The sequence below is a fragment of the Erithacus rubecula genome, assembly GCF_903797595.1.
Source record: "Erithacus rubecula genome assembly, chromosome: 16".
Lineage (NCBI taxonomy): Eukaryota > Metazoa > Chordata > Aves > Passeriformes > Muscicapidae > Erithacus > Erithacus rubecula.
This window is the reverse complement of record NC_136668.1, coordinates 12393250-12417751: the sequence shown is the minus strand read 5'-3', so window position 1 is coordinate 12417751 and position 24502 is coordinate 12393250. Positions and strand designations below refer to the sequence as shown.

At 42.6% G+C, this 24502-nt stretch overlaps 1 protein-coding gene across 3 annotated transcripts in view; it reads right to left on the bottom strand.

Moving 5' to 3' along the window:
• Nucleotides 1-24502, bottom strand: part of GRIA1 (glutamate ionotropic receptor AMPA type subunit 1) — a 120151-nt gene that overhangs the window by 36631 nt on the left and 59018 nt on the right. For all 3 annotated transcript variants that reach the window (XR_013776109.1, XM_079319810.1, XM_079319809.1), the window contains exons 5-10: nt 23006-23059; nt 10585-10746; nt 8619-8786; nt 3766-3870; nt 1590-1700; nt 481-687 (exon numbers count right to left, since the gene is read on the bottom strand). Coding sequence is in view for 2 of the 3 variants with exons in the window: in XM_079319810.1 (XP_079175936.1) it covers nt 481-687; nt 1590-1700; nt 3766-3870; nt 8619-8786; nt 10585-10746; nt 23006-23059 (807 nt within the window). In the remaining variant the exon portion in view is untranslated. The remainder of the gene's footprint in view (nt 1-480; nt 688-1589; nt 1701-3765; nt 3871-8618; nt 8787-10584; nt 10747-23005; nt 23060-24502) is intronic.

Sequence of the window (24502 nt, the reverse complement as noted above, 5' to 3'; positions counted from 1 at the left end):
CAGAATGTGCTATCTCTCCCTAAATTGAAATGTTTTACTTGGGCTGATTGTTTGAGCTGCAGTCCTCTGGAGAGCTCAGGTTGAGAGAGGCCAGGACACCTTCTATTGCAGTTATCTGAAGCTGTACACTGGGGCATCACTATCGACCTCCTCTGTAAAATCCTTTCAAAATTACAGAATTCACAGAATGACTGGGTTGGAAAAGACCTTCAAGATCATCAAGTCCAACCCATGCCCTAACACCTCAACTAGACCATGGCACCGAATGCCACATCCAATCTTTTAAAAACACAGACAGGGATAGTGACTGCATCACCTCCCCAGGCAAACCATTCCAGTATTTTATCACTCTTCCAGTGAAAAACCTGTTCCTAATATCCAACCTAATTTTCCCTTGATGCAGCTTGAGACTCCTCCTAACTCTGGGGCTGGAGGATGATCCCAGGCACCAAAGCTCCTGGTGTGGAGGTTGTAACTCACCCCGTAGACGAGCTCTCCCACCATGCCGTTCCAGGTCTTGGTGTCGGGGTCGCGGGCGCCGTACTTGCCGTCGCGCACGATCTCCAGCCGGTAGTGGTAGCCCACGTGCTTGGCAATCTCGGCTGCCAGCTCCACGCAGTAGCCCTCGTACCTCTCGTTGCCCTCAAACTGGTTGGCATTCTTCTTCAGCATCACGTACGGGTCCTCCTGGCACACAGAAGAGCAGCATTGAGCCCCACTCCTCACTGCAAAGCTCTAGATTTGTGTTCCTGTGCCAAGGGACGCTGCCAACGCACCGTGGGCTTATTCTAGAAGGTACAAAGTCTGAAATTTTTTTATTGTGGAATATTCTTTTTATTCATGCAGAATCCGTGTGCAGCTCCTGCAGTGATGGACCTGAGGGGAATGGAGTAGTTGGCAGGATTTGGGCAACAAGCCTTTCAGTGTAGTTCTGCATGGGGTATTTAATGTGTCTGAGATGTGAATTTTTAAGGCATGCCTGCCTGTGTGGGCACAGAGAGAATCAAATCTGCTGGACAGGAGAGAGCCTTAAAGTGTTTAACTTGGTTTGGGTATTGTGTCTTCTCTGCAGACTCCAAGAAAGCAATCAACAAACAAATTAGTAATATTTCACGTTTCTGCAGGGTAAGTGTATACAATGACACAATACATTGTGGGGTACCTATTATTCCTCCATGATTATAGTGGAGATTTCTTTTTAAAGCAATGATTCAGCCTCTCTGAACAAAACAGCTTATCCTTCCCAAAACTGCAGCCCCCATTCTGTGGGATAAATACCAAGCACAGGTACAATCTTCCTAATTTACCTGTGTTGATGCCTCTGGTATCTTGTCATAATCTTTTGTATTTTCTACATTTAAACATGAGAGCTCTTTAATACCTACTTAATTACCCACAGCAATTTGCAAATACCTTTATGTAGCCAGCAGGAAACAGTAAGTGCTATTATTATTATTATTGTTGTTATTATTATTATTGCTATTACAAAAATGATATAATACAAAGAAAGGCACATGAGTGGGAAGAGGGAGCCTGCACATCAGGGACATGGGGAGAGGCAGAGCTGGGATGGAAGTCATGGCACTTACTAGAATGGTTGTGACTATGTAGGTCCTGTTCTGCAAGCTTGTAGATTCATTGCCACTCTGAGTATCTACAGCTATTGGGACCAGCTTCTCATCTTCATTCCAATAACCAATCTGCCAATACAAAACCAGGATTAATATGTCTTTAGAATATTAACCAAGACACAGTAACAGGGTCATCCAAGCCAGATCAGTCTTCTCTGCATGTTCATACCCAGCCAGAGATCTCCTCTCCTGATTTTTCATGTCTTTGGAGAGGGGGACAAAGAAATTCCCCATCCCACTGTGCCTCCAGACTGAAAATAATAATGTGCATGATGTGCTAGAGTAGCACAGTGCTTGTATGCATGCAAAAACATTTATCACACTGCACTGGTGATTATTGCCATTCCTACTATGAGAGTCACAGTTTCCAGTGTGACTTCCAAAAATTGCTCTAATGCTGAGCTTGCCTGCTGCAGATGCAGGTGCTAGAGGGTAATGAAAAATTATCCTGCAGCTGAAAGCTTGCATGCATATATTACTGACTCTTGGGACATCTTGAGACAGCAGGACAAAAATTCAAGTTAGAACCACCCCAGTACTGCACTAGTGTCAGAAAGTTTGAGGTTATGAATGAACACTTGTAAAGGAAGAACTCAAAGGTTAAATTCTGCTTAATAATAATCAGGGATTTGGGCAGCTCCATCACTCCTTGCAGGTAAAGCAGAGTGCCAGCAAATATCTCTAGGAAGATCGTGGTTGAGGTTATCCACATGGAGAGCTTGATTTTATAAAAGGTTTTCCTTCACCTCATCTAAGTATGAATCTGCCTGAGCTCTGCTCATATGAAAGGAATTTCTTATCACAGTAAATGGGAAAAGGTATTAACCAGGGCATGACCAGGGACCTGCTGATGGCAGATTGGAGATCGTAGCAGCTGAGGAGAAAAAATATCTATGCAGGTTTCTAATCACTCTTCATTGCTCAGGCAAAAAGAATGAAAAGTGAGGAAAGAGCTTTCAAAGCTCTGCCCTGGGGCAATAAAAGGGGAAACATGGATGTTTCCTTTGCACCTCTAACCTAAAATACATGGATGTAAAAAACAATATGCATCATGACAGTGATGTACGTCTTCCAAATAAATATTATTTCTGATGGTAAATACATAGAAAAGTCAAATTCATCTCCTTTAGATTCTCTCAATACTGCCAACTTATTGAAGTTCAGAGACCCAAACTGGACATGATTCTGCCTTTGTCCTCTTATGAATACTTTGCAATGGAGGAAGACTGCTTTGTATGTCTTCAAAATGACATTTCTTTTTTTTTTGTCAAAGAAAATTTGCCTTGTTTCGTTTGTCTGTGGGGGGCTTTGATCTCACACCTGCTACTCTCAGGTGTAAGTATACATTTGACAGAGGGGATGTAAATATGGAACTTTCATTATTTACATTTTTCTTAGTTTCAAACAAGTTTTTATCTTTCAGGGGACAGAGGAGATACAGAGAATGCCCTTTTCCAAAGTAGGTAGTAGCACCCCTTTATCAAGGAATAACTGAGTTATTCTCTGTTCTTCAAATAAATGGTATCTAAAGTGGGACATAAGCACCTAGAGTCAGATTTTCAAAAGGATTAGTGTTTCAAGGGCTTGGCATCTGTGAACAAGGCCAGATTTTTCAAAGAGCCTGGGATACAGAAAGGGATCAAGACTTCAGAAGAGCACAAAGGTCTGTGTAGCTATTGAGACATGGTTAGTGGTAAAGCTTTTGTCACTTCAAGGAGAGCAGAATTAGGTCAACATAAAGGGTTCACTTACAATGGTAGGGGCAAACAGCTTCTGCCTGGCTCTGCCTTTGTTTATCCTTGGAAAAGTGGAAGGGCAAAGCCAGACCTAGAGCTGGGCCTGCACCAATGCACTGTGCCAGTAGCTAAGGTGAGCAGACCAAGTTTTAGCATCCTGGAAAATATTTGCCACACTTGAGATGCCCTTGTTGCTCTTGATAACACTTTCCAAATGTTGTATTTTTTTAGCAATATACCATGAGTCCTCCCTAGTGTCTGGCTTTGGTCATGCCTAGAGCTGAGAATGCCCTTGCTGTGACTCCACAAACAAAGTTCCATGAGCAGGAATGCCTGTGGAGACCCAACCACACTGCCACTCAAACATGGGCTGGGAGCTGTGGGGTGACTCTGTTTACCTTTCTGATCCCGTCGTGTTTCATCTCAATCACGTGGAGGGTGTAGTTGGTCCTGCGTCCTTTCTCGTTAAACTGAACGTTGCCAGACAATCCTTCAAAACGGACCTTAAATACACAAATATCAATGAAGACAGCAATTTGGTCAGCTTCTCATGCAGTGGTGATTCAGCAGCAGTCAGAGGGGAAGGGAAGAAGGGTTCTGAGTGCAGTCATTACCGTCAATTCCATGCAGAGGAGATGGCACATCTGCCTGAAACTGGGATTTCACTAAGGCTCACTCTCTACAGCATGCCTGGCCATGGGCACAGCCATCCTCCTAACTAACAATTTCATTTAAAAGCCTTTTCTCTTAAAACTCAGTGGTTTAAAACATAGCACATCCTAAGAGCTAGTCACCAATGTGAGCCCATCACCTCTTGGGATGTGTCAGTGAGCTAAATCAGCTCTGAATGCCTTGAGTTTATGGGGTTTTGTGTTTTCTAAATCTGGCCTGGAGTTGGGATTTGGTAAAGAATTTGTCAGCTCAAATCAGGAGCTGTAAATCAGGAGGAAATACAAAACCATGGCCACAGCTCCCAGCTGTCATCTTTTGATAGAGAGGAGTCTATAAGTTATCAAGCAAATTTAATTACCTCTGCACCAGATTAATAAAATCCAACAATTTAGTATTGACATTTGTGTAGGAAGCTTTGAACCATAAATCTCTGCTGATAACACTGCCAAGCTGAAGTGATGCTCACACACATCCCACACCCTGAACTTCTTGCTGCAAAAGTGCCCAGCCTGGAGTGGAGAAGGGCTCCTGACTGGAATCTTGCTGGAATCACTGGAATCACACTGTATGGGGTCAGGCAGTGGGGACCAGGACCATTGGAAGAAGAGTGCAGATTTGGGTTTCTATGGAGACCACCCAGAGAAGTGTTCTCTGCCTTTCCACTTGCTTTAGACAAACCTCTTATCCCTGCAACTTAAATCTTCCCACATGCAAAAAGGGGACAGGTACTTAACAGCCTTTTAAAATACCCTGAGATCCTCAGAATAAAGACCCATGGTGAAGAAATGAGGCTGCATCATTACAGAGGAAATCTGTTATTAATCTGGTTAAACCATGTTTGTTTTCCAGCTGTTACAACAAAGGTTTGTCATGAAAATGAACATCTGCCAGCATTTTCTGAAGCTTTTTCAAACCAAGAGGTATTCCTGGTGACATTTGGATAAACATGCTTTTCCCTTTTCACAAGACACAACATGCCCATAAAAAATAGATGTGCTGAAAAAGCACCATTGTCTTAAGTACTCCCAAGCCTGTTTTTTTTCACGTCTCCTTTGGTTGTCTTTTCAGATCCTGACCGATTCTGAAGCTCAGGTCACAGGTTCTTGTGCTTTGTAGCTTTGTATGCACTAAAAGGCAGGTTTACAGCATCAGTTTCTTCTATTTGAGTGAATGAAATCCTAATCCTGTGATATCCATGTGGCACTGAAACAGCAAAAGGGAGCTCAGCTATCCAGGCTGCAGGATGCAGCACAACTTTTCTGTCATTCACCATCCCCTGACAGTAAAGGCAAAATACAAAAAATGCAATGAAGAATGCAAAAATACAGTGCAAAATACAGGACTGACTTCAACAGTGATGAGCACCAGTCAAGTCAACTGGAGACCTGGAGCTTTTAAGCACATTTGTGTGTAAGACATGTGTGGGCATGTGGATCTTTGCTGGCACATCTGGAGCAGAAGGATGCTGTTGTGATCTTCTGTTTTACAGGGTTAGTCAGCAGTTAGGAACTAGCTTTCTGCTTATTAGATGTGCTGACCACACAATGATAAAAAAATAATTTGTTTAAAATTACCATAACCTTTTCAAAGTACAGTTGAAACCTTAGTGTGGTAGTTTTAAGCAATATTTAGTGGGCCTTTTCCTGCTTTTAAGAGTGTATAAAATTTTAGGCATTAACAAATGGGAGGTGAAGAGAAAGCATACTGTAAGAATTGCCTTAACTGTGAGTCTTTACAGAAGAGATAACTCAAACCTTCAATCTTATCATAAGTTATTCTATTTCCATCTGCCTCTTTCTTGCTACATTACCAAATACTAGAAGATTATCAAATCCATAGTTAAATTTTTGGCTGGAGGCTTCTTGCCCTGCCTGTTTCAGTCTTTTATTTTGAGCATCACAACTTAACTGGTCAAGCCTTTTTTAAAATTATTGTTTTTCATCTGTAAAGAAGCAACTTTTGCAAATAGATCTTTGTGTTCTTCACCCAAAGTCACTCCAGTTGAAAAATTAAGACTCTTGAAATTGTTTTAATGAAGATATAAGGGAACTTCAGAGGAGATTTTCCAACACACAAACAAAATTTTATTTTCTAGCTGCCTAATTTTGATATCTTATTCTCATAAATTCAATAAAGAAAAATGCTGGAGCAGCTATTGCTCATCAGAAGACTTCCAAGTATTTCATGTTTATTAGGTAACCTATCTCCCTAATGCATCAGGGAGGCTGATTTTATTATAAGGGCTTGGAGAAGCTGTGACAGTGATTTGCCCAAGGTCATGCAGAAAGTCAGTGACAGGCTTGGGAACAAATTGAATCCGAGCAATAAAATCAAATCAGATGCAAGATTTGGTTTTGAAGGAATTGTTGTTTACCAGTAAGCCAAAACCAAATCAAAACAAAATACTTGAGGAACTTTACATATGCTACAAATTAACCAAATAAATGTTATTTTTCTTGCCTTCTTCACAGTTAAGGGAAGAAGATGGGATAAGCTATATTTGGATAACACTGAACTAGCAGTATTTGCAAGGAATCCATCTATTTCTGTCAGGAAAAGAAAGAAAAGTGCTAGAAGTAAATGTCAGTCTTGCAATTTAATGAAATTTTAAAATATTCTACCTTGGTAAGTCTTTGATGAGAGTGAATTATTTTTCTCTCTTGCTGTAAGTTTCACATTGTATTTTTGTTTATTCAAAAATCTAAATTTTATGCGGGAGGAAAAAAGCAAGACTATCAGATTTGAGGAATAAACTACCTAAATGGCTGCTCTTTAGACTTTTATGAGTCCTCACAGTATGAAACAAGCTATAATCTGCACTTTGAGAACATTTTGGTGACAGCCAACACATAAGGCAAAATTCACATCCATTCATTAGCAGGCTGGAACTGAAGCTGAGTTCACAGAGAGTCAAATAATCTGCAAAAAATATGGTCTGAACAGTGTCTTAGGGAGGAGAAAATAAAGAGAGGCACACTTGATTTAATGGGATCATCTTTTGGCTTTAGAACAACAACACAAGTTAGAGCAGGCATGGTACCATCAGATGGTACCAGCAGCAGCAGGTTGCTGGATGTGCTGCTCATCCTGAGTAGCTCGTGTTGATGCCTTGGGTTTCAGCTTTTATATTTTTCAGAATCTCTGCTGCTTAATGTGTAACTCTGAAACTTCATGTTAGGTGTTAGTAAGGTCTCTTCACAGGGTAGTTGGACAAAACAATTCCTTTCTAGCTAGAGAATCAAAGACAGCTGGTACCCAAAAAGCAGAAACAAGGGTGAGGGAAAGGGGGCAAGCCAGGGGCTGTGGTTGGACAATTGACCCCATTGTTGACCAAAACTTATAAAAATGTAAAACCGGTGACCAGGATCCATCTTGGATTTGATTTGGGTGTAGCCAGGCTCTTGCACTGCCCAAAGTGTATCCTTTCAATAAACACCTGTTTTATCCCTTTAACTCTGTCTAGTCTCTGTTCCAGGTCAGCCTTTCCAGGCAACATATTACCCAAGGGATGTAAGTCAATGGCATCCCAAAGGCACTAACAATTTACTATTTGTTTGTCAGAAGGAAAGGAATTTTATTATTTTTTAAACCATCAACTAAATGATTTTTATTTTTAAGACCAGTTTTCTATGGCTTGCTACTGAAAGTAGGAAGGCTTGAATTTTTAGATTACAGAATGGGTGTACCAGTGCATTGCAATAATACTCCATGAGGATTCCCTTGGACTTCATATTGTTGATTAAACAGTAATTGATTTAAAAAGCATATTAAGTGAGGACTTTTGAGCAAATTAAAAGCCAGGCTCTCACACTGTCCAAGGTGTATCCTTTCAATAAATACCTATTTTATCCCTTTTGCTCTGTCCAGTCTCTGTTCCAGCTCAACCATTCCAGCCAACAGGTCTGGCGCTTCTGATGCTGCCCACCCGTCCTCCCCCATGCCCAGGCTGTCTCCCCCTGTAAGAGACATTCCAAAGTTTCCCTGATCTGCCTCATGACCATCCAAGATCAGAGACTGAGACCCCAGGACCCCAGTAATTTTGGGCAGGAGTTCTGGCTGGCCGAGGTGGGTGCTTGCCATGGTACTCTGCTCTCCAGCAGGCCCTAGCTGGGAGTGCCGTGTTTCTGCACCTGCTTCTCAGAGCCACAGGTCTCCACACAATAATCCATAAATCTCCCCACTGTGTGGCCAGAAACCACTTGCTTTGGAAAAGACTGTAAAAAGATGGCTTTCTGAAGAGACTTTGGAGATCTCCCCGCAGGAAGAAGACACATCTGTTGGCCGGACCATGAGGACGTTTGTGTCTATTGGCCAACCATGAGGACTCGTCCCATCTGTTTCTAGCTATTCCCCATCCCCCTCTGTCCCTCTCTTTACTTTGTTTCCTTTATATCTCTCCCCTCTATCACCAAACTGAGCTGTTGTCACTCAACAGAGGCGCTCTGCTGTTTGCTGTTGAACAAATCCTTTAGTCCCTCTCCGTGTGTCTTTGGCACCCTGAGGTGCAGCAAGCCCTCACGACCCGGCCTGCTCTGGCAGCTCCCGAGAGCCCATTATGCCCGTCCCTGCGGGCCCCCACCTGCTGCAGGGCTCTCTGGATGTCGATGCCCTGGCCCCAGGGCACGGCGGGGTTGGCCAGGCAGTCGCCGGCGTTGCCGCGGCGGGAGATGTCGATGCGCTGCCGCCGCAGGTTCTGGAAGGCCTCGGCCATCACCCGCACCCCGTCGTAGGTGAGCGCCGACGTGTACTGGAACAAAACACAGCCCAGGGTGACTTTTCAGCTGCTTGCCCTGATGTCACTATATAGGCACACAATGCACCCTCTTTTACATCCTCCACACAGTCTAAGCTTCCTTCATTGGTCACAATTCCTCAACACAACCATCACTGGTGGAAACATCTCCACTCCTTTCTAAAAATACTTTCCACAGATGTGGGGTATTTTTCCTAGTTATCTTCTTTTTCTCCTTCTTCACTTCTTAGTCTCCATGCCAACAGACTTGGTCTGAGAATACTTCTCAAAACAAACCTCATTTATTAACCCTCTCTAACTCACAGATCAGCTGTGGGCCTACTACACTCCAATGCCATGTGGTTTTTAGCTTTTTTTGGTGTCTTTTATATTCTTCACACATTTGTGGCTCTGTTGCCCGTTATATTAGTGGTTAATTTTCCTAGTAATTTTCCATAGCCTTTCCCTAGGCAAAAAACCAAAACAAATTCTAGAGCTCCAAGCCCTGAGAAGTACAAAGCCCCTCTGCTGTCTTGGCTCTTTCTGGGAACCAAGGTTGAGAACAACTCTTTGGGATACATTTCATGGACAGAGCACAGCTAGTGTCAATGAAAGGACTCTAAAAACCAAACTTGACCTGAGAAGAAATGACATTTTCCTAAAACCTATAAAAATGTACTCTTCCCTGTGAGGATAGGCTTTTGTGGACATCTTTCCATAACTACCCCGGAAAGCCTTCAAATACATATCTGCTCTTATATTACCTCCTTACCAAAAGCGTCTCGAGTTTCATTTCCAGGTTCAGAAAAAGGCAACACTGTGTTCTCACCTCCTGTCTATGAAATTCAACAGCCTCTTGCTCCCTGTAATCTCCACTGCCCTGTTGACTCCTAAAAGTGGGTTTTGACTTTCACAGCTGGGAAATGAAGGAGAAGCTCCTGATTTCACTCCCTGAAGCAAACTCAGCCCTGAAAATCATTTGCCTGTTACCCAAGCATTTGTTTAATTAGAAGCATTGACCTGAACTTTTAAGGAAGACATTATACTGTGTAAATGTGAGCTGTGTGAAATCAAGTAACAAGGGACTTTTTCTGGTCGAAGATGGAGACCAGAAAATTCCATCTCAATTGGCAAAAATTCTGTAAAACATAAGTTTATTCAAGCAAAAACTTGTGCAGAAAGCAGTGGAAAACTCCTGGCAAGAACCATTAGTGTTAACTCTTTTTTCTATGACCACCTACTGATTTAGTTGTTTTCAACTTTCTAAAACTAATCCCAAGGTTAACATTTCTATTGCAGAATGTTTGTGACGAATGTATTAATTTTCAAATATTAAACAGAAAAAAACAACCTCTCCCTCTACTCATCCCTCAACAGCTTCAGGGTCTTCTGTTTCAGGAATTAAAATACTTTTTCCCTCTGTTGTATACACTGATTTGAAATGCTCAAAAAGAACATCTGGAAAGACTTTATTATCACTGGATGTCTTGTAAACAAGTCAAAGGTTAAGGACTTAATGAGGCTTTTTGTTTTTTATATACTGAACATTATGAGATATTTAATTCTTAGCTTTGAGGGGGTGAAAACTGGGAGACCGAGTGAATACATTAAATTGTTTATTTCTTAGGAGGCAGTAACTGCAGCCTAGTAAAATTAAGACAATGTTAAGGCAAATGGAACAGATAATGTTCTTAATTATATTGAGAGTTTCTCAAGTGAGAAAAAAGAGCCATGTGTGATCACAAAGAGGTGAGCATAACTTGAACTGAGCCAGATGGAACCAAATGAAATGTGTTTTTTTTATACCACTTGCCTTTGGCCTCTTCCAGTCCACACGTGGATGCTCTCTGGCATCATTATTCCTCCACTGTTGCATGATCCTGGCAGGAACAGTGTCTGTGTAATTCACCAGCTGGAAGCCAGTGACATTGGCCCCACTCTCCCTGAATTTGGTCAGGTCAATGTCCATGAATCCCTGGTGGAGGAGAGAAACAGGAGAAGCTCATCAGAGGAAGACATATCTAGATGGGAAAGAGAAATCCTCCCTCTGTATGAATATGGCAGACAGCTCAGGAAAAATATCTTCCCTCTGGGAAGAAATGTCCAACTCAGACAACACACCAGTTGTGAACTTGCTTTTCTCAGAGGTTCTGAGCTGGCCATACCCTGCAGCTACCACCCAGGGACACAAATAATCACATTAACAACAGCTCACTTGCAAGAAAGCTCGCAGAGTAATGGAAAAATGTATCTTGAACAATGCTAGATGAAATGAACAACATCTGTAAAATATATTAAAAAAAGTATTTGTCAACCAGCTCTAAATTTTATACAGAATTGCTCACCCAGCCCTAATTTTCATGGACTCGGTCACCTCTGGATAGGTTACTTCCTTTCAAATCACAATTCATGGGGAGAAATAAATTCTGAACAATTAACTTTCAGCAGATCAGAAAAGAACTGGATGGTCAGCTTCTTAAAGGAGTTGTACTATTAGAAAAGCCAGTTTATAGAATTTGCTCATTTGGGAGAAAATAATGCTTTTCTAGACTTTAGATCACTAATGAAATACATTTCTTTCATTTCTTATTGTTCTTGTCCACTTCTGTGTCTCTGGTGTGATGAACACATGTGTATTGATCGGGGCAGCACTGCAGAATTAGTCACCCCTTTGAGTCAGAGGTGAAAAATTAATGAGACACACTGCAATACAGAAGAAGGGGTGATTTCTTGGTGTCCCAGCTTTGATGCCAACCCTGCAGCCCTGCTGCTGGGCAGAGCTGTTTGGCTCCTTGCAGAGGTGCTTGGACAGGGGCTGTGCCCTCCCTCTGTATGTGGGACAGGCTGAGGTCTGGTGTTTTTTTCTTTAGGAACACAAGCACAAGGGGTGTACTCAATTGTTTGCACTGGTAGCACCATCATCCTTAATGCATGAGGGGAGATGAATGGGAGCACTGTCACAATGCCATGGCTGGAGCTCTGCCTTCCCCCTGCCCTGCTGCTCTCTGCAGGCTCCTCCTCAGGCTGCCTCTGCATTTCTCTCCCTTTCTTATTCTTACACACACCATGATGGCGTGAGCTAAAAAAGCCAAGTTACATCATTTCCAGGAGAACACCAATCAGGTTCCCAAAATTATGCTCTCTGTTCACAGGTTGAAGGAGCTAATTAGGTGAACAGCTTCCAAAGTCAGGATCGAGCCATTAGATGGAAACTGTTTTGGGAATAGACCTTGCCAGGAAAAGACTAAATTGCCCTCTCACATAGGTGTCAGACTGAGGGAGTCATAAGTGACTCAAAAATGACTTTAAAGACTTTCACACATTTCCTTCCAGCATTTTGTAGGCAATTTGGCATCCACTTACAAGGCTGAAGATTGGATACTGGAGTACAGATGCTCTAAATAGATGGCTTGTTTTGCCTCAAAGTACAGTGATTTAGGTTAAAAGAAAAAAACTGGTATTTTGTGTGTACTACTCCTCAGAATGCTGGTTCAACCCACATCAATCTTGTTTGTAATTGCTGGCGTAGGGGTTTCAGAAAGCCAGAGCTGTGATTAATGAATAGGAAATGCAGCAGGATAATTGTCCCTGACGTCTTAATGCATTTCAGGCCAAGTGGGTTTAGATACATGGAGCTCCTAAGGTTCAGTAAGAGGGATCTCACAGGTTGCCAACTGGTTATTCATGGCTAGAAACAAATTACACTGACATTTTGCTCCTGGGAGGTACTCAGGGGAAAAAGATCTGTCAAAAGAAACTATCTCAGAGCAACTTGAAATTTGTGCAACCAGCTTCTCTTTGGGAGACCTACAAAGGCATGAAGAAAAGTCCAAGCTCACTGCAGAGTATGAATAAGATGACTGGTGTGATAAGCCCCCTCAGAATGCAGATTTAAAAGGAAAAGTTAAAAAAAAGTTATGACAGCAGTGATGAGAGAGCAGTGGTTGAAAGCACTGTATTTCACTGTTTTCCCTAAACAAAACATTCTGAAACTGAAGAAAATATTCAACAATATTCACTGGAATTCATCTTGCATAAAATTTTAAAATAATCTGAATAGATGGTAGGAATTACTCCTCCCTGAAGATTGCACTAATTTTTTCCCCACTCATTTTTGACATCATTCAGGTTCTTTAAAAAGTGTGCAGACCTCTGAAGATTTTCCAATCATTTAAGGCAGTTGGGACCACGGAGGACATCATTAACCTTGAAGATATCTTTGCATTCTGGCTGCTATCAACAGCTGAAATAATTGTTTTCACCTGTTATCCCTCCTTCACATGCCCCAGCACAAGGACATTATAGGAATGGTCCTAATTACAAAGGAATTTTAATCACTACACTGAAATCTGCTCAGAGCAGGTCTGGGGAACATGAGAGCCAATGAACAGGGAAATCCAGAGGCCAAATATTTTATAAAATAATTCCCAGAGCAGGTGAATTCTTGCCAGCAAACTTATAAACAAAAACCCATCAAAAGTTATGCAGACTGGGTTTTGAAAATGCTTCTATTGACAAAGTGGCAGCATGAATTCAATATGCTTATCTCTCCTTCTGGAATATCAGTCAGTGCTTGTAGGAAACAGGAGAACAAGAGAATTACAATATTTGCAACTAAAGAAATCATCAATCATCTGTCACTTGGTACTAACTATAGACACATATTGCAAAAAAAAAAAAAAAAAAAAAAAGAGAGCTTTTATTTATTTTTCAGTTGGCCCTATTTGAGAAACTGAAAATAAATTCTTAAAACTTGGCTAACGAAAGAGTGTAACCCATGACTGAGGACCAGCAGCTGTGCTTTTGCAGTAATAAGTAATATTTTTGCATCAACTAGTTTGGGAAAGAACTAGCCCAGAAATGCTTCTCTCTGTTGTCCAACCAAGCACAGCAAGAAGTGAACAAAGCTGGAAGGATGCACTCCATGTGGTCCCATGGAGTGATCAAATGGTTTTGAAACTGTTTCTAAAATTTGCCGGGGAATACTGCAAAAAAGCCACTTTGCAGCTATGTTTGGAGCACAGCTCAGGGAAATGAGCTGAGCCCCTGGAATCTGGCTGTGTGTGACTTGCTCCAAGCTCCTGACACCTGAAGCATTTGGGATGTGCCTGTTGGACATGCAGGGATTCACCTCCTTACACAGCACTGCAATCCCCCAGGGAGGAAGAGGAGGAATATGAGAACTGACACTGCAGCCCCTGGAAAAGCAGGCACCGAGCACAGGCTGGAGGTGCTCCAGGGAGACAGCACTGCTGCAGGCACAGCTATCCCTGGGCACCATCAAACCACCCCATCACCCACCCTACAGCAGGACCAGCTGCCCTGGGACTGAAATTCACAAACCACCCCAGCAAACCAAGGATGTGGCTTCCTGCCTTGCACATGCCTGGAAAACGCCTGGCTCTCTCCAAACGCCTCAGAATGAGCAGGCTGACAGTAAACCACAAAAATCTGCTGCCTTCCCACTGATGGGCTGAGGCAGCTCCCTCCTCCAGCCTGCTCTGACTCACAGCATCTGCACCACGCTGCTCCAGCAGAGCAGGCTGGGTTCAAAGGAGGGAACTTGCTCTTTAGCCCATACCACAGCTCCTCTCTGCATTAATGAACCTCACAGAGCAATTATGTGCACCGTGCTGCTGTGAGCAAATAATATGGGCAGCTATTACAGACCTTTGTGGCTTCAAATAGAAAACAGGACTGGGAAGGGGTTTATCCTCACTGTGCTTTCCTTGATGCATCTGTTCTTTATGCTGTTCTTAAACTGAAAGCAGTTTTCAGCCAGAGGTTGTTTTACTGTCCCATTTGCTGCCTGGGTTGCTGGGAGAGGCATCAGCAAGTCACACATTTATATTCCTCTCCACTGCTTGTGGGCTCAGTCATCAAAGAAAATGCATAATGCAGGAAGACTGATGACTTGAAATGGGCCTCATGAATCCATCTTGATTAAGTGGTCCACGAAGGATCTGCCTTGAAAAGAAAGTCCCTCCAGAAATGAACCAGCTCCTAATTGATACCCTGGACACTGTGAGGATCCAGAACAGGAGTGGGCAGTGCAGGCATCTGTCAGTGTAGGGAAACTTCATCCCTTTGTGCATGAGCCTCCTCAATCTGGAGCTTCACTGACATCCCTGCATCTCTCCTTTCACCCTCACGTTTCACTGCCTCACTGTCCTAAACCTCTGCCTCCTCTCTGCACTGGTGACCCTTGGTGGCACAGCCCATGGGAATGCACCCACAGCTCCAGATTCTCTTTGTATTTCACTGAGCTCCCATTAACTGCTGGCCTTTTCCCTGCAGGTGCCTCCTGTGATGCCTTTGAAGCTGCAGAAGCAGGGCTGAGCTCTGGGCAGGCTGCAGCTCAGCAGCTCAAAACCCACCCTGCAGCCCAGCTGAAAACCTCCCTGTGCTCCAAGCCTCCTCCTTGCCTGAGATAAAGACCATTAGAGAGTCTCCTTGAAGACAGACATATTCCTGAGAAACTGAAAAACTGAAAAGGGCTGTTTTCTCTCCTCCTGCTGCATCTTCTGAGCTCTCCAGGTCTCCCCCTGAGATTGGCAAGCTCAGCTTTGAATGAGGAAAGGGAAAATCACCCCTTTCTTGAATTGCCTGGGGAAGGCTTGTTGGCTGAAGCTAACAGAGCCCCCTCATCCCACGGAGGAGTATTAGGTTTTTAAAGTCCCTTTTTGTCTGGGATGAAGATATTAAAGTCTGATTTTTCTTTCCTTTAATAGGTTGCACACTGAAATATTCCTTTTCAAGCCAAAAGCATTTAAGCAATTCACCCTGAGCTTGGGTGGGTGCCACAGAAACCTGTGGCAGCCTTGGGAAACTGGCCCAGCTCTGTTGAAATGCATGACTTGCAATGCCAGACTACTTCCTCGTAGCAGATTTTGATTATAAGAAACTTTGCAAAGCAAAATTTTTACTTCTGAACAGCTGTACATCAGCTGAGTGAATACAAAGTGGCTCCTGTCATTTCAAGGTACACCAGTGATTTACTGCAGGGAGCAAGAAGTGGAGTGTTTCCAGACAGAGCATCTCTAATACACCAAATTATCTTCAAGCTTAACTTCTCCAGTGAAGCATCATTCCTCACTGCCATCACTTTGTATTGCTAAGGAGGGTATGTCAAAAAAGAGCCCATCTGCTCCAGTCTTGTTCCAGGGTGCCTCCCAATAGGAGAGGACTTCTTCCTTCAGCAGTTATTAATGTGTCAAATCCCGTTGTGGCAGTAAACATGAGTCCTCACTGTCATTAGAAGTGAAGAAAGGGAGAAGAAAGACAGGAGAAGGGGGCACTGTCAAACAGCTTCCCAACCCTGCAGCTGGGTCAATGTTTTGTCCTGGCTGTAGATAAAAAACAAGGGAGAATCCAGACTTAAAGCACAAGGGGTGGCAGATGAACAGCAACTTTTCCTTGGTGCAGCTCTGCAGCTTTTTTTTTTGTGATGTTTTTTGCCCAATCCTGCAGCTGCAGCACATTGTGGATATAAATGAGCACACACATCTTGTCAGAAGGCTCAGCCCAGGCAGGGGAAGGGATGTTCTAGGTGGATGTTTGTGCATTAGAGAGCTTTCAGGGCATGAACTGATTTAAAGGTTTGGGAAATGTCCGTGCAGGGGCAGATGTCACAAATTCAATCAAAGATATGATTAAAGGGCCTGATCACAGTTTACAAGGACCAAAAACATCAGTAATGGAATATTTTGTCTAGCAAACAGAAGCATAAATCTGGTGGAGGAAGCTGAAGCTAAGCATGTTCTGACTAGAAAAGAGTGCAAATAAAGTCACCATGAGGTAAATACTATGGATTTACACATGACCACTTGCAATTTGAGCTGAGCTAATGGATTAGGAGACTGCAAATGGCTGAGGAAACCTGTTAGTTTAACACCATTTTGCTGAAATTTAAGCAAACACATTTTCCCTTCCAATAGCTGCAATATAATCTGTCAGTTATTCACCTGATGCTCTGATTTTTTTAAGCCACAGTAAGTCACTCATGTTTTTGAGCCCTCATTAACCACTGCAAAAATCCTCCAAAGGTTGCTGTTCATATTCTCCTGTGTGGGCAATTTTTGTACCAAATCAGATAATTTTCTTATACGTGAGATGCTCAAATTCAGGTAAAATTTAATTCAGGGCACTGCTATGTCTTTTACTATCAGTAATTCAGATGAGATAATATTATATGGGGTTCTTCTACTTGATAATTTTTGAGTCAGGACAGAAAAACTGCTTGGAAGTGAAATGCAGAATTTTCACTGATATATTATACTGTCTTTCTCTGCACAGAAAATTAATTTGTCTCATGATCCTACTTGCACCAACCTCTCAGGAAGAAGAAAGGTCAAACAGGCATAATTTTAGAACCCTAAAAGTAACTTAGGACATCTTTCTCCAATAGAAGAATATAATTTTTGCAAGATCAGGCATCTTGAGATCTTGCCAGGATGGGAAGGAGATGCTGTGCACATCCTTCTGGAAACTGCACAAGCAGAGTTTCAAATCAGAGAGCGATTCACACCTGAGCCTTGCTGACCTTGTTTGTGCCACCAGCACTTCAGGGGCAGAGACAGCCCTGGGAGCTCAGGGGGCTCAGATAAACATTCCAGCTGATGGGGGGCAGAAGCACAACATTCTAGCTGCAGGCAGGAGGGAATGGAGCCATGGACACACAGGCAGTGGCACAGGTGTCACTGAGCTGGGGTGGGGCAGGCACAGACCCTCCCCACACCCCACAGGTGTGGGTGTCCTGCCCTGCTTCAGGGCAGCTGCTCTCTGCCTGGGGATGGCAAATTTGGGAGGGCTCCTCTTCACTCTCTGCACCCAGTGCTGGTCTCACACTGCTGAGTCTCAGCCCTGGTGGTGCAGAAGTTCTTCTTTTTGTTCTTTGGGTGCAAAAAATCAAATCAAATCAGTGCCCATCCAACCCATGTGTGAACTGGATAATCCCAGCACACCCTGTTTGACTCCTGCACGAGCCACTCTGCTGACAAAGCTGCTGTGCTGTGGGAAATTATTATACCCAATTATTTTTTCTTTTTTTCTTTTATATATTCTCTTTATATATATATATGTATATTTTTTAATTTTTATTAATATAATACAATATATTATTATATATAATATACAATATATACACTATTATTATATATAATATATATTATGTATATATTAGGTGTATTATATATGATATATTATATAACATTAATATATATAATATTATTATATCATATTTAACATGTATATAATTGTATAATATAGTTATATATGTATACATATAAAATATATATTATATATTATTTATATTTTTATTTATATTATTTTATATATTGTCTATTTCCTTCACACATGTATTTGTAGCTCTGTGGCCTACTGTATCCATGGCTAATTTTCCCAGCTACTTTCTCCTACCTTTTCCCTAGGCAGAAAGACAAAAATCATCCCAAGTTCCCAATCCTATCTTGGCTCTTTCTGGGAGGGGAGGCTGAAAAAGAGCTCTTCAAGACACATTTTCATAAACAAAGTTTAGTTTCTATCTGAGAGCAGAGGATTTAGAGATGGCTGAACAGGGGGAATTGCATCACCTTTTGTGCTCCTAATTGGTGACTTCTGTCAATTACATTTATTTGCTAAACTTATAACACTACATTCACCCCATGGGGTGATGAGCATTTTGTGGACATTTTTCCACAACTGCCCCTGGAGGCCTCCAATAAGTACCAACCTTTATATCACCTCCTATACTAATATTTCTCAAAAGTGTGTTTATTTCTAGGTTCCTTAAGGCATCACTGGTAACCTCTACCAGCACAACTGCCAGCAAAGGGAAACTGTCCATGGCCTGACTCAGTGCTGACACAGGTGATGTAGAATGGCAAAAACTGCTTACCTTCCCTATTCAACACTGTTTTTATCTTTACTTTTCCCTGCTACCCCTGCCATCAGCAATCTCGTACACTTATCTATTCATCTTCAAAAAATAAAAGAGCATTTGCTAGTAGAACCACCTGGACATATGCACCAGGAAAGAAAAAAGAGGCTAAAACACTGTGTGTGGCAGCTAACTTTCACACTTTCATACTACCTGGCAGGTCACACTAATGTCATTTATTTAATGACAAGGATTTTTCTGTGCCCCAGAGAGCTGATGCTCTCCCACTACTGACAGCAGGCAGCTCCCACATATGGCATAGGACAAACAGATACACAAAGCCAAGGTTATGGGCAAAGAGCCTGAACATCAAAAGAAAGGAATCCCAGAAGTTTCTAAGCTTTTTCCTCTGATAGTATTGACTGTATTTTTTTCCTCTCTGTGGTTGCTAGAACTGATGATCTCAAAGGCTGAGAACAAAGCTTAGAAAAATAAGTCTCACAGAAACAAACACTTTTAAAAGTTGCCAAATCTCTTTGAGTTTCAGAGGGGAAGAGAGAGAAAGAGAGATGACTGCAAACCCTCAGTGCCAGTGAACCTGACAACTATCCAGCTTAGCTCTGGTAAAAGCTAACTGGGGGAACTCTGATGGGTACTGGTTAAAGACCAGGATTTCATCAGTCTGCAAAAGCCATGAACAGTGCCAAATTTGGCTCGAGGAGAGGCAGGGATGCTCTCAGAAATCCTTTCCCTGGCAGGGATGTTGCAGTTAGACCTTCATGGGATGGGCAGGGCTGGGACAAGCTAAAGACAAGCTGTGTCTGTAGCAGGCATAGCAGGTTCAGAGAAGGATATCTGCCCATAGCCTAAGGTGCAGAGTGGTTTCATTTTGTTTGTGAACACAAAATATTATTGTCTCACCTTGGTAACAGCATTTTCATTGAAAAAGAAAGCTGTTCCTGCTAGGAAATACCAGCTTTAACTTGCTGCTGTCAAATCCTGCTCAGCACTTTACTACAGCTCACCCAGAGCAACTGCTGGGCAAACACAGCAAGGCTAATGCAAGGCAGTGACTCTCGTGGGTTGGCTGTGGCCATGGAGGGAATTCCTCCATTTCAAAATGTGCCTATGGATGATTTTTTAAAGACCTTATTCAGCCTGTGCATTGCCTTGCAAACTTGTTCTGCATTCCTGATGGAACACCAGTTTGAAGCTGCTGCAGCCGTGCTGCTGCTTGGATCTTTTGCCTGCATATAGCTCTGAATAAACATATAGCTAAAAAAAAGTGGGATTATCCAGAAATGTTTCCCAATATTTGCTTCCAATGTGTCATTTCCATAACTGTGTCCCCATTTTTCCATGCCCAAGTAGGTTAGGCAAAAGGCAGGTGTTGAAAATTCCTCCCCTTGCTCCAGCTAGTGCAGGAAACTTGGTGGCTGCAAAGCTGAGGATTCCCTTAACCTGATCTTCACACGGTGTGAGTCCTAAACTCAGGACTGCCTCAGCCAGCACAAGGCACAAAAAATAACTCATTTGGAAATCCAGCACTTCCAGGTTTTAGCTCTTAATTTATTCTCTGAGGACTCAGTGCTCCAGAATGAGCCAGTTCCTCAAAGTGGGGCAGTTTTCCAGGCACGCGGGCGCGCACGAGGGCTCGTGTGTGTGTCATCCTGGGACATGTCTACAGGGGAAAATGGGGGGTGTTTAAGGTCTGCCACTATGAGTGTGAGTCAGTGGGAATAAATTACAGCATGCTACACCCTCTGGAGGCTCTAATCCAGCAATAAGATGTCCTCAGAAGAGGGTAAAACTAAACTGTGATCTCTTGGATCAGAGCATTCACACCAGGGTTTAACCCTGCCAGATGCCAGCTTCTGCCAAGCTCATAAAATCCCTGGCCATCCCCACCTAGGGAGGCTTGCTGTCCTTCCTTGCTGCCCTGTGGGGTCTTCAGGGCCTTTTTGCCATTCTCCTTGCTAAACCCATCACCCAGCAGCTCTCATGTGGGTGCAGCACATCACAGGAACTGATTTGGCTTCTGGTGTCTGAACCTGCCCACGTTGCTCTGCCCTGGAAAGGACCTTCTTAACCTTGAGGGATGCCAGAAATTTTTTTTAAATAATTTTCCTGTGTTGTCTGACACTTTTTTCTTAAGTATTCCCCTCTATGACTTTTGGCCCTTGTGTGATGCTGGGTTTTAAGGGGCAGGAAAGACCAAAGGTAAACCTTGAATTCCTTGAATTCCTTTCCCTCTGCTCCTTCTCCTCAGAATCCAAGCTGCTTGTAAAGCACACCAGTGGTTTCTGGTGGTTCTATCAGACACTAGGGACCCAAAGCCCCCTCCACTGAGCTGCAGTGGGAGGCAGAATGTCCCTTCAGAAGGGCTGGAGAAATGAAAAGCCTTTTGCTCCAAGTTAATTATTTATAACCCATGCTGGCTGAGTATGCAATCCCTTCCAGCCAGCTCTGTCCTCTCAGCATTTGTGCAAAGGCTGAGAAAACACATTAAAGATGGGACAAGTGTACTTTCTCTGAGTGAAGGTGGGAGAGTGTGGTCTCCTAAGGCAGAGGGAAATGTCCTTCAAATCTCCTACACCTGAGTGTTCAGTTCACCTCATGCCTTTCATGCATTTATCCTTATGAAACTGTGCAGAGATAAAAGGTGACATTCTCATTCAGCCTTCCATGTGGGTGTACATAAAATTGCACAGGCACACTCACTCCAGTGACTCCAGCTCACTTTCCTGCTTAACTTTAATGAAGGGCCTTTCATAAACATCCAGGACCTGGGTTATGGCAAATAATAATTTTTTTAAAATTAGCAACTGAAGTTATTGGCTGTTCTGCAGTTTTGCATGCCTCCCCCTGCACAAGGTAACACTTTTATCTCTGTAATTACACGGTAGGCAGCCAGCACAGGGTGCAGGGTCAGTACAGGGCACTGCAGGGTAATGATGTGGCCATTTTTGCCTGGTAAATTACAGAGTTATCTTGGGACTGAGAAAAGGAGAAGGGCAGCAACTGCTTGACTAATTGATAGTTTAAAGTTTAATTACCCAGGGGCTGACGTGCTGCCTCCCAGGTGCAGCTCTGAGCTGAAAAAACAGGTCCAGAGCCTGCCCATGGCTCAGCCCATCCCCTGCTGGGCATCTCCTTCATGCATGGACACATCTGGGGAGCAGCTCTGCTGTGGAAAACCTCCATTTCTATCTCTGACCTCTCCCCTAATCTCCCCAGGTGTTGGGAAGGATAAGGATTTGACAGGAAGGTCTCACAGCTATGTATGTATAACAGAAAGATCTTTGAATGTAGAATCTGAAGAAGGTATAGAAATGATGGCAAGTTTTGGTACAGAAGAAAATAATTGCTGAGCCAGTTTAACTGTGTAACTAAAAAGCCAAAGGGTAAAATGAGTTTGAAGGGGCTTTTATGAATTAGAGAGAAAAAGGATAAATCCACCTCAAACAAAATATGTTTTTACCAAGCAGGAAGATTTTTACAGACAAACAAAAATGCCATGTTTCAAGTAGAGAAAAGATCTCAGAATTTTCCATTGCAAGAAAACTGAAAAACAACTTCTAGCTTAAACTGTAACATACTAACCTTTTGTGATTGGAATATAGTAACATAAATATGGAAATATCAGTAGTTATTATAGGCTATAGGTAATAATAAAGGAATTGATTGGTTGTCATGTTTTAATATGCTCTGTAATTAAAATTATATAATACATTGTAACCAGAATTAGAAGAATCTTTCAGAAGAACCCAGAGCTGTGGCTGGAAAGGCTGGGCTCTTGCTACCCATGGCCAATGAATTGCTGCATCACTGGGATACAATAAATAGGATTTTAAAGAGCCTGCCTGGAGTTCTGCATCCCTCATTTTGGACTCTCACACCTAGGCAAAGAAATTTTCCATCCTTCTGTGACACTTGCTCAGGATGATGGTCCTGCCCCTGCCCAATGCTGCTCTGTCCTCAGGCAGCACCTCCCTGCTTTGAAGGGAGAATCCTCTCCTTAAAGAAATCCTTGCATTCAGTTCTGTCCCTAGAGCCATGGCAGTCAGATTTCATTTAGCATCAAGGGGGAAGTGGTAAAATGACTTTGGTCTTCATCTGTCATCCAGGCAAGGTCAAACCACCAAAAAAACCCCAGCACACTTGGAGATACCCTGCAGATAATCTTATTGGTTCAAGAGAGAAAACTCCACAAGGAGAATACAGTAAAAGAATTTGGTATTTCTTTTTACCTAAAAGGTGGATGAGAAAAAGGGTGCACAGCTCAGTAATTATAAATATAGTGATTTAAAAAAACAATGTTAGATAGTAAAAAACCCCACCAATTAGGGAAACTCACCATATTTGCCAGAATGTAGTGGTACCCATTCCCATTCTTTTCAAGCTTGATGATCTGTAAGATAAAAACCAAGGATAATTAGCAGAGAACAACAAAGGAAGAACTTCAATTATCTGAGTTATGTGCCCTTTCTCACTCTTATTTTTCTTTGCTGAGACTATTCAGCTGTGAGCAGAAAGACATAGCAAAAGAAAAGTTCACAATCTTATTAGAGGATGGCCAGAGCTTTCACACATGATATCTGAGCAGCAACTCTGAAATTAGACAGGACAAGATCCCCAAGAACATTGTACAGGCAGGGAGAGAAAACAACCAAACCAACCTGTTTTCTACAGGCTCAGTGGAGAGAAAAAAAAGCCTTAACAAGATTTGTATTTCAGACACCAAAGGAACAAACAGAGAGCTGGAATCTGTGTGTCCTATGAATGCAGCTGAAACATTAAGCAGGACTAGAGAGAAATCTTGCACATCCTGCAAGCTACAGCCCCTGCTGCAAACCCTGCCTGGGAGAGAGGGCTGGAAGTTTAGGTTACAGGTAAATTTTTCTGCTTTAGTGCACCAGTGTTGTTTCAAATTACATCCCCAGAATGAAGCTGCATGGGCAAGACACAGAAGATTCCCCTGCAAGTGCATTGAGATAATTCATAGATTCATAAATTCATAGATATGCATGGTGTCATGTACTTTGCCACATACTCCTTTGTCCCTGACACTGCAGAGTCAGGTTTTTATTTTCTTTTATCAACACAATTGGCTGCCAATCTGCAACAACTGAGTTTTTCTATGTTAGCTGTAAAAGTTTCCCTTTCTTTTTCCTTTTCCACCTGTTGCAGATTTGTCTGTGACTGGAGGGAGCAGAGGCACTGATCAGATGGCCCATGTCTTTTTCTCCCTTCATTTAAAAAGAGTACAGAAAGAATACACTTAAAAAGTCTATTATTCTTGCTGACTCAATTTTTTCATTGAAATTCCAGTCTATTGATTTCCAGCAGCACTGTTAAATTCTTACTAGTTTACTAGAGTCAGATACCATCTGCATTTGAGCCACATGCAGAAAGAAGAAAGTGGGAAAAAAGGGCCCAAACCAAAATTCACTCAAAGCCTGTACAAACATGAGATTTGCCATTTTCTGAGAGAACTGTGCTGTTTTCATTAGGTTTCTTGGCTGGCAACACTACCTCTTATTTCCATTGTCATATGAATTGACTCTGAATTGCTGCCTGCATTGCCAACGAGCAGGCAAATTCTGCACAAACTGCAGTGAGGACAGAAAGATCCTCACAGCCAGAATGATCATAAACCCACTGCTGTGTCAGATTCAACCAGAAATCAGTCTACCCAGGACTCTTCTCTGATACCAGGCTGGCAGCAGGTACTTGAGAAGTGTCAGATGAGGGCAGACACTGATCTTCCCCATGGGACAGCACTCCCAGATTATCATGAGCAGCCATTTAGGGATTTCCAAATGGATTATAAATGAGCTGACACTTGCTCTGT